Here is an 11237-nt window from a genome sequence, read left to right on the forward strand (position 1 = left end):
GGCCACGTACGAGCCCGCTTCCTGGAGGTGGGTTGGGAGTTGGTTATTGCCGTTGCATCATATTCTAGCTGGACTTTGGAGCGAGTTGACCCTCCCAGTTTCGCTGTCTTCGTGGTATGTGTGGGTTTGTTTTGTCTTAAAAGATAATTCTCTCTATATATTTATCTCCCTAGCTCTCTCTCTCTCTCTCTCTTCTCTCCATCCCATCGTCTCTCTCTCTCTCTTCCTCTCGCTCTCTCTCTTCTCTCCTCATCTCTACTCCTCTCTCTCCTCTCTCTCTCCTTCCTCCCTACTACTGTGGCTGGGCTTCAATGAGACGGGATGGTTTAGATTAAAGATTCCTTAACTTACGAAGTACATTTATATATTTCTTAAATGACTCGTTCTTCAAGAACGTCAACTTATTATTATTATTATTATTATTATTATTATTATTATTATTATCATCATATATCATCATCATCAGTATTCAGACTGCATTAGTGATCCCATAACTAAAACATCCCAAAAGGAAAAAAAACGAGAAATAACAAAGTAAAACACTACATAGCATAAACCCTGATGTTTTTTCTCAAGTGTCCACAAGTTTTCACTCCCTTTCGGTGCCTGGGCGTCTTTTGGAATAATCTGGGAGCTGTATATCACAGGCTATTTTTGTCCATTGTCGCCTTGCATAGTCCAAATCATCTAAAAATTTATCCAAACTCCTCACTTGTATTTATGATATCTCTGGCATATTTCTGTAGGTCTTTTACATATGTGTTATTACGTCAAAAATTCTGTATTCAGTGCTACAGCAAACAAGTCTTTTGATGACGTAGTTTTATACTGGCACAAGCATTTTCAGTGTATTCGTTATTATTATTGATAATGCATTGAATAGTAATTCGACCCAGTAGCTTTCGTCTTCACACAGAATTGCCATCATCCTTCATATCTTTTACTTTACTTCCTTTGCATGATCATAAATATGTGGCAGATCTTTATTCAAAGTAGTTTGCTGCTGTTTTGTGTTGAACCTGAACATAATGTTACCGAATAGTTGCAAGCAGAAACTGACCGTAACCAGTGCTATACATAGTGTAGTATGGGCTTTGCTGGCATACCAAGTCTCTCTCTCTCTCTCCTCTCCTCTCTTCTCTCTCTATCTCTCGCCTCGGGTTCCTCTCTCCTTCTCCCTCTCCTCGGGCAACAGTGGCCACTCATCACCACATCTAGTTGCCAGCTATTTTAAAAACAAACTATTGACATGCAGTTCAAGGAGTGCAGGTCGTGTGTGCATGACTTCCCTTTTATAAAATTTTATCATTACTATTGAAATATATGCAAGAGGCACCGTATCTCTTGCAATTTTAATTATATTTACACCGGAAACAGTTCGGTAAAGTGTAGTGGGCCATCTGGTCTTGGGTTGGGGTTGGCGCGAGCTTTTAAAATCCACGTGAGTAATTGGGAGGCAGCCCGAGGAGTTTAGTCTTCGAGTGCGAGCTTCGGAGTGTGAACGTGTCATTAGGAGTGGCTTAAGTGAACGCCCCATGCTTTGTTTTTACTATTAAGTGGTGGATGTTAGACGGGAAAGATAAGCCCATAGTATTGGAACTGACGGACGCGGTATTTGAAGGTAAGGCGCTTCTCATTGGAAGGAATTTTCCGTGTGTTGCAGGATTGGCAACTCCCGGCATCAAGGTTATATCCAAGTCACTGGATAACCAGCCGATTTGATGGTGTTTTTGATCGCTTCCGAATGTCGCCCGTAAGGACACTTCATATTTTATTTTAAGAGGTTTTATATAAATTCAGGAAGATTACAGATAAACCATTATCAAAGTTATTAAATGCCCCTTATTGCATCTGTAAGGATTGGACACACTTACGTTGGGCGTCGTAGCTTACCCAAAGTTGCCTGACCCGGTTTAGCAAAGTGGTCAGATAGCTAACCAATTTTTTCCCTATTAAATAAGTCATATACTATTTCCCCTAACTGGCTGTCGTATGTTTTATGTAATTTCTGACTAGTTGATGTTGCAAATTTCCAAGTTATGTCTTTGCTGCCTGTTTCATTTAGCACAAAACTAAGGCTATACGTGTTTGTTTATTCTCATGGGGAGATGCCAGTAGGATACAGGGACCTATACTGTATAAGGGATTTTTGAAATGTATCGTCTTATTTAATAAAAGAGGATCAGTCACTTTGACATTCCACTGTGATAATTAAAGAGATGCATCTTACCTAAGCTTGCCTAACCCAGCCTACCCGAACGGGGCTGCCATAGCAAACCTGTCCTAGCTCCATAAGTCATGAAGGTGAAATACAGAAGTTCATCCACTGCAAACCTTGTGTACCGGGCTGTAACCATGAATATGTACTTTTGTATTCCAATTCCAGTAACTGACCTTGGTGGAATAGGTGCTTTTTCTGCACTGTACTGTTTTGCTTTGCTTTCTTTCCAATCGGCTCAAAATTAAAGTTGGTTTTCCATGCTTGATTCTCCACCATTTTCATCCAGCCCCCCCTCCCTCCCCCCCAATACCCAATACTATATATTTCTATGTTGAACAGAAATAGGTCCTCAGCCACAGCCTAAGTGAATGCCCAGATTTTTATCATTCTTCTAATACCCTTGCCTCTACTTTTGTTCATACATTTATAAATTTCTCATTTAAGCAAAAAAAAAAAAAAATACTTAGGGTAAAACATCACAGCAGGCCAAACAGGCCACCTACAATCAACGCTTGCCACCCTCGGAAAAAGTACATTATAACGCGTCCTGACACCGGAGATGGGCATCAGTCGCGACTTGTTGTTGGTGAGAAACGGAGCTAAAGCCTAGACCTCTCTCCTTTCGAAGTAAGTATTTTCTCCAAAGTTAGAAATTAAGGCCAAATTTTAAGATTTAAACAGAGGGTAGTGAAAAGGGTGGCTACGGCAGTGGAAATCTCACCAAAACGCTTTAGAAATTTTTACTTACAACTAAAAATGTTTCGAAGATTGACGCCATCTTGATGTTTACGGAGTCGCTTGTGTCAACAAACTTCCCATTTCCTGTGCTAAATCTGCACACCACTTGTACCCATAGACGCTGGGGCACTTTCATCACAACAATCGTAAACCAACCTCTTACCAGCACTTATTCAAGGGGACTACGGCATTCTTTGCGGCGTTTTGTGCTCTTCAATTGTTTATCAGTGTTGTCAATTGGTATGTGTTTACCCTCCAAACTAGGTATAAGACTTACACAAAACCGGGGAAATAAGTGAAATTAGCGTATCTATTTGTATTATATATACGTACATATTACAGCAATTTTATCATTACTGCATTACTATGACAACTAGAATTCATCGAAACAGTTTGTAAATGCATCGGCCTATGTGTGACGCTCCACTAGATTGGCAACGATGAGTCATTTTTCCTCACGTCGTCTGCTCGTAAGTATACATCCGAAACATTTGTAATTTTTGGGGGTTAATTTGGTTGCAAAAAAGGGATAATAGACATGAATTAAATAAACATTTTGAAGTAAAGTTAAACTAAATATTGAGTAAAAATAAACAATTAAGGGAATAAAGCTTTGCATCGCATAATCAGTGTTGTCGTCTGCTGCTCGTAACTGTGTTTGCGGAGTGAGTGCTTAGGAACCAGGAACCACAGCGTGGTTCAAGTGCACCGTGGAGTGAATTAAGACCAAAATGTGTATAATTACAATCAAATAAGCACTGTGGAGTTTCAGTTGTGATGGCAGTAAGGATAAAAACCACCGATTACAAGGTAAGAATGAATTCAGTTCCAACCATAACCCCGGGAATAGCAAGTTTCATACTTCCACTAATACAGGCAACAAAATGTTGTTTTATTGTGCTGATTACAACTGCAATCTTGAGTAAGATCAATAAACGTTACATATATACGCTAACATTGTTCAAATGAGTGCTGGGAAGGCTGGGGAAAGATGGTGGCCGTCACTGATGAGAACCTTCCATGCAAAACGTAGCCGCCATATTGGATTTCAAAACTGCCTTGAAAACATATTTTACGAAGAGCTCACATGCTTATTTTAGTTCGTATGGGGCTTTCATATATCACATTATGTTGACGAAACTTCAGTCTTTTAAATGGTATGCTTAGAGTTGCAATTGTATTCTTGTTTCACCAATTAAATATCGAGTGAATAAGACCCGTCCACCGTGATGAGGGTTGGCCTGCTGTGGTGCATCTGGAACTTGTAAGTGTTCAGTGCAAAGAATACTCGAGTTATTAGTTGAAGTGAAATGGTAATTTCAGATGTCAGTTTAGTTATTTAATATGGTTTTTATGGTACAACCTATAAATAGCACAAAATACACATTGAAGGCTTATGCACTTTTGTATTTGGGATCAGCTCTTGTTAATTTTTGATGCAAAGGAGGCAGTGACAGAATTAGAGTAACATGGAAATGTAAATTCAGGCATTTAAAGTGTGGTATAGCTATTTGTAAATCACACGGATACAGTCATGTAACCTCCTAACCTGGCACTTCCAGTCCTACCTTAGCTTGGGTGTACTTGAACCCCTCTTTAACTATCCAACCTAGGACCTTGGACTTGAATGGCAACAGTGATCAGAATGTCAATACGTAGTATATTTTAATATATCTCACTTATAATGAAAGTAAGTAGTATCACTGCTATTTGTACACATTAATTTCTCTTATTTCATGTGTGTTTAGCATTTAACCCTTAAACGCCGACTGGACGTATTTTACGTCGACATTTTTTGTCTCTCGGGTGCCGACTGGACGTATTTTACGTCGACATACAAAAGTTTTTTTAAAAATTCGCGGAAAAATACTTTTAGGCCTACCAGCCGAAAACTCTTGAATCACGCGCCTTGGGGGATGCTGGGAGTTCACGGATCAAGGTGTTGTTTTGTTTACAATCGTTACGCAGGCGCGCAAGCGCGAATTTCTTTCTTGCCGCACTAAAAAGTATCTGTGACACATCTCTGAAATTATTTCGTCACTTTGACATAATTTTTTTACCATTTTAAATTAGCCGTTACATGGACTATTATATATGAAAATGTGCGCATTTTTATGTAGAATACAACAAAAAAAATACTCATGATTGTAGCTTTTATCAGTTTTGAGATATTTTCATATAAATAACGATGTGCCAAAATTTCAACCTTCGGTCAACTTTGACTCTACCGAAATGGTCGAAAAACGCAATTGTAAGCTAAAACGCTTATATTTTAGTAATATTCAATCATTTAACTTAATTTTGCAACTAATTGGAAGTCTCTAGCACAATATTTCGATTTATGGTGAATTTATGAAAAAACTTTTTCCTTACGTCCTCGCGGTAACTCTTCCGAAAATAATCATACATGCGATTGTGGTAATGTTTGCACCATTTTAAATTAGCCGTTACATAAAGTTTTATATATGAAAATGTGCGCAATTTCATGCACAATACAACTAAAAAACAACCCATAGTTGTAGCTTTTATCAATTTTGAAATATTTTCATATAAAAATGATGTGACAAATTTTCAACCTTCGGTCAATTTTGACTCTACCGAAATGGTCGAAAAACGCAATTGTAAGCTAAAACGCTTATATTCTAGTAATATTCAAGCATTTACCTTCATTTTGCAACAAATTGGAAGTCTCTAGCACAATATTTCGATTTATGGAGAATTTATGAAAAAAATAACATTTTCTTTACGTCCGCGCGGTAACTCTTCCGAAAAAATCATACGTGCGATTGTGGTAATGTTTGCACCATTTTAAATTAGCCGTTACATAACGTTTTATATATGAAAATGTGCGCAATTTCATGTATAATACAACAAAAAATAGTTGAAGGTTGTAGCTTTTCTCATTTTTGAAATATTTGCATATAAATCACGATAAATAGAAAAAAAACCACGTTCGGTCAAATTTGACTCTACCGAAATGGTCGAAAACGCAATTGTAAGATAAAACTCTTACAGTCTAGTAATATTCAGTCATTTATCTTCATCGTGAAACAAATTCTAAGTCTCTAGCACAATATTTAAATTTATGGTGAATTTTTAAAAAAAACTTTCCTTCCCTCCGCGCGCGGATTCTCCGCCACAAATCTCCGAAATGCGTAAGTCCCATTCTCGGAATATTTGCTCCGTTTCATATTAGGCATTTCATAGAGTTTTATATATGAAAATGTGCGCAATTTTATGTAAAATAAAACGAAAAATATTTGAAAGTTGTAGCTTTTCTTATTTCCGAAATAATTGCATATAAAAAAATATATATAAAAAAATTCGACATTCGGTCAACTTTAACTCGTCAGATATGGTCGAGAACTGCATTTGTAAGCTAATATTCTTACAGTATAGTAATATTCAATCATTTTTCTTCATTTTGAAAGAAATTGGAAGTCTCTAGGACAATATTTAGATTTATGGTGAATTTTTGAAAAAATATGTGTTTACGTCTGCGCGTTACGAATTCATGCATTATTTTGTGATAATATTTTCTCTGTGTTGCTTTTATCGTTTTACAATTTGTTATATACCAAAATGATTGCAATTTAGTGTACATTACAACGAAAAAAAAAGTAACTTGTTACCTTCAACCGTTTCGCGCACAGCGCGATTTGAATACAATTATATATGAAATTTCGTTTTTGCGCTATCATATATCGCATTATTTATATATGATAATGATAATTTTTTTTATTTCTGATGGTTGCATACTAAACTTCAGGCAATGACAAAAAAAGGAGCCAAAAATGAACTCTTAATCTTCAAAACTAAGCGCGCTATGATTTTTTGAAAAAAATATTTTTTCCGCTCCCGCGCTCACTCTGAAAAGTCTCCGGCACACGGGAGACATTTTTTTTTTTACCGCTTCGGCGTTTAAGGGTTAAGTACAACTTGTTTTCTGACGAGGTTTGGCAGAATAGGTTACCTTTATTTTTCTCTCTATCTCTACAAATAATGAGTACATCCCCATATGAGCTGGGTCTGTAATAAGTTGACTCTTGTTGTTTGTGTTTTCTGCCTGAAGTCATCAGGTATACAAAGTCTTGGTCTCTCCTGATTCGTTTCTATTGTAGTCATTGAGTTTTTGGTATGCTCTCCAGCCCTCATACCTTTTTACAGCATCCATTAGTAATTTTAACTTTCCATGTATGTAGTACTGGCTTTTTGCACCCATCATCAGTGGTTGTATGTAAAGATATGACTTCTAAGAGAGTGAAATGAGTGGACTTCGTATTGAATGTTTTTATAAGTGAAGTAAAGTCTCTGAAAGCTACATTTATTTCAGCAAATGAACCTAGTGTTTTTGATGTGAGGATTTTATTTGACTTTAGAATGGACGTGCATTGTATACAGTATTGTGATTATTTCTATTAATTTAACTTATTGAAACTGTATAGTTAATCTTGAATTCTATAGTAAACTTTAAAAATTTTTTTTTCATCCATACATATACTGTGTACTCCACATGCATTAAATTTATCAGAATTCTGCATTCAACTTCTACTAGTCAGAGTTGACACTGTGATGGTGTTTGTGTCATGTGTATTTTAAAAAAAATTTCTCATTTCTTTTCACAGAAAATGGAAAAAGAAGAGCACCTCTTGAGTGACGACATATACGATATGATTGACCAAGATCTCTCTCGTGGGATAAGTGACCAAGATCTCTCACATGGGATAAGTAATCAAGGTCTCTCTCATGGGATAACAGGAAACTTTGCAAGGTTGGTAGAATCTCCACTCCCTGCTGAACAGAGGGTGTTGACCAATCATTTACAAGCATACCAGTATAATCAAGGCACTTCAGTTTATGTTGAAGGTCAGCACCCGAACATTCAGTACCCAAATCAGTTGCAGAGAGAGCCTTTGGTTGAACAGGGCTTTGATGGGCACCAGGGCCAACAGAATCATGAGGTGCAACAATTAGTAGATAATTATCAAGACGGGCAGCCGTTAATGAACACTACGCCATGGGATTCAGTGGAGGAGATGGTGAGTGACTGAAAAGTATATGTAGTACTACGTACGTGCATTATGGCTGAATTTTTAGTAGTATAATGTAATGTTCTAGTAAACCTTTTTGATGCGTTTAATCGAAGAATTCGCTTTGTTGGTCACGAGATAGTACAGTATAGTACTTCATGGATTATGGCAGAATTTTAAGTAGTATAATGTAATGTCCTGGTGAATGTTATTTGATGTGCTTAATCTAAGAATTCTCTTTGCTGGTCATGAGATAGTACTTTTAAGGTGTCTCAATTTCCTCTCATGGTAGTATGGCAGTAATGTTGGTGGGTTTTCCCGCACATTTATACTTACACCTTTTACAGTGCATGGGAACTTGTTTTCTTATATCTTGCACCCATACTTGAATCTTAGTTATATTGATACTTGCTTCATGGTCAAGTCTGTTGTTCGTATGTTTTGATTTGATTTATAAAAACTTGTCACTATTAATACTGGTTAAATGATGGTTCTGATATTTGTCGCAAGCTATTCATGCTCGCGTCCAGTCAGGATAGTATAATTATGGCAAGAGTTTACCCCTCTCTCTGCACGAGTTCAAAAGCTCACTAATAGGATTTGTTTTGCATTTGGAGTAAATTTGATTTAGAACAGAGTTGTACTGTATTCCCAGATTTCAAGCATTTACATTTGTATGTGATGCATGTATATGCATTGACACTGGTGTGTATGGGATAACATGTAGTGTATATGATAGTATAAAATGTTTAGTCAGACCTTAGTTAATGGACTTAATCTTGTAGTAGGCTAGAAGGCTGTTCTTGAACTGAATGTATAGGGCTTATATAGTAATTGCAGAGTTGATAGCCTGTGGGAAGGTTAGCTGGAATGGGGTTCCTCAACTATAAAAGCAACAGGCAACTGTGTTTCTAGGGGTTCTTCTCTCTTCCATCTCTTGCTGCTGCTTTCTTGAGGTGCACCATGTTTTTTCCGCGCTAAAAACCTGTCCAGTAATGTTTGTTTTTGTGTGGAGTGTCAAATGTTCCTAAAAGCAGAGATAACGTTTTTATTCTGCGATCTTGTGATTTGTTAAAGCTTTGACATGGTATCTTTCAAGGAAATATTCTGTTGCATACAGTTGTACTCGGCACTCTATAGTCAAAATGAAAACATCATTTAGCAGAGATGTACACTGAGACCCACATGTAGATTGAAACCACCTCTTTGTTGCAGTTAGGAACTGTACACATGATGCATTATTCTCATATGTGAATTAGTTGATTGTCTTAGTCCATTTAGCTGAACAAGTTCCAGTAAAGGAGTGGGTATGTCTTGGAATAAAACCTCCTTTAACTGAATTGCTCACTAATCAAGGTGCCTGTTAAGTACTATATACTGCTTCATATTTGTATGTGATTTTTAAGAGTAATGAAACTTAATTTATACAGTACCCATGACACATGCTTGACAGTTTAACATTCACTAAGGTTGGAGTATGTGTTTCACTAAGGTTGGAATGTGTCTAGCTGCCTCTTTACTTAGAGTTAGTGTCATTATAAAATGAAATTTAACGTTTGTATTCAGTTTAGTGTTACTATATGTAAAAAAGTAAAGTACATTAATATCTAGCCGTCAGATGTCAGCAGATCCGGGTTTATTGGTGACTCATCATTACCAGAACTAATGGCACCTCCTACAGTTGCTCCTGTTTTACAATTGGAAGTGCCTTCTCTACAACCTTGGAGTGGTCAGTTTAACTTCACTGCCTCAATTACTGCAGATAATAAGGAAAGAAATAAGGTATGTATCTGCAACATACGTACTTTCGGCCTTTCCTTCAAGCTTGAAAGGCAACGCTGTAATGGTGTTTGTTTGTATGGTCAAAGTTAAGGAAGTGTTCTTCGGAAGCTGACAGGTTAAACAATTTTTATTTGGTAGAATTTGAATTTGCAACCTTCATAGTAGTATTTCCCCACTTCTAAGGAGTTTACTTTATCTTATGTATATTTTTTATGTATACAGTGTTTTTTGTTTTACAAATGTGATTTTTTTTTTTTACAGTTTATTAATATACTGAATATTTCTGCAGATCTATCAGTTGCTTTTAGCTGGTTTGAGGAAGTCTAGGATTTTCTTTATTAGCTTTATTAGCTATAGTAAATGTCTGGGATTTTCTTTATTAGCCATAGTAAATGTCTAGGATTTTCTTTATTAGCTATGGTAACCTTATTGTGTAAATTTTTTCTCTTCCAGTGGTGCTACAGTCAGACCATGAACAAGCTGTATGTTGTGTCTCAGATAGCAGTCCCATTGCAAATCTCTGTAAATCCCTTAGTTGAGGGGTCTGTTACATTTACCCCAGTCTTCAAGCAGAGTCAGCACATGAAGGAGCCAGTTATGAGATGTTACAACTGCAAAAGTAATGGCAGTGGTAAGACGTCAACTACGTGCTGTCGTAAATTTGGTAGCTTCCTGGCAAAAGGATAGTAAATGTTGATCTCATAAAGGCATTTAATGTATTTTTGTGGTACAGTATACTTCCTTACTATTATGCCTTCGGTATTTAAGGCCCAAGAACTGATATAAAAGACTTTGAAGTTTCTGTTAAGCTTGTGGAACAAGTATTTAAAAATTTTGTTTCGTCTTGAATTTGGTGTTCATGTACATATTGTAGCCAAAATTGTAGTTATATAGGTTTGGTCTCCCATAACTGATAGAACTCTTGGCTGTTGACTGTAAACATGATTGAGTAAGAATTATTAGATTGTTCTTATTAGCTTTTGCAGAATTTTAAATAGAAAGTTTGCATTTATACTATGCTATGCAGCAGAAATTTGGTACTCATCTTTTAGTACTGCTAAACCTTTTTAGGTCCATTTAATCTGACAAATCGGTGCTTCAGCTCGTTCTCCATTGGTTTCCTAGAATGAAGGGGAAGAGTGTGTGGAGGTATCCCAATTTGTGCTGTTTGACCTCGGCAGCCCGTGCGTTTGTTTGTTGAAGTCTACCCTTACCATGAATGCATGGAGATGATGTAGTATGCACTTTCCAACCATGGGTTGTGGTTTGTCTGTGCCTGCTCCTGCTGTGCTGGCTCCTCAGAGTATGGCCATGGAGTCATGAGAACAGCATAAGATGTTGTGGAATACCCACATTATTTTACCACTTTCAGTTAATGAGTCCATCCACTGGTTTTGATGTTGATGTTCGTGCTGTCTTGGCTCAAGGAGTCAACCATGTTGACCCTCCCATTTCTGTTTTGATTC

The 11237-nt window shown here is 36.9% G+C and overlaps 1 protein-coding gene across 1 annotated transcript in view; it reads left to right on the forward strand.

Annotated features, from left to right (window-relative positions):
• LOC135225580 (cellular tumor antigen p53-like) overlaps window positions 1-11237 on the forward strand; it is a 24042-nt gene continuing 12805 nt past the window's right edge. The window contains exons 1-4 of the mRNA XM_064264859.1: window positions 1-114; window positions 7585-7998; window positions 9601-9771; window positions 10225-10402. Coding sequence (XP_064120929.1) covers window positions 7588-7998; window positions 9601-9771; window positions 10225-10402 — 760 coding nt within the window. The 5' untranslated portion in view covers window positions 1-114; window positions 7585-7587. The remainder of the gene's footprint in view (window positions 115-7584; window positions 7999-9600; window positions 9772-10224; window positions 10403-11237) is intronic.

Source organism: Macrobrachium nipponense, chromosome 13 (genome assembly GCF_015104395.2).
Source record: "Macrobrachium nipponense isolate FS-2020 chromosome 13, ASM1510439v2, whole genome shotgun sequence".
In the NCBI taxonomy this organism is placed as follows: Eukaryota; Metazoa; Arthropoda; class Malacostraca; order Decapoda; family Palaemonidae; genus Macrobrachium; species Macrobrachium nipponense.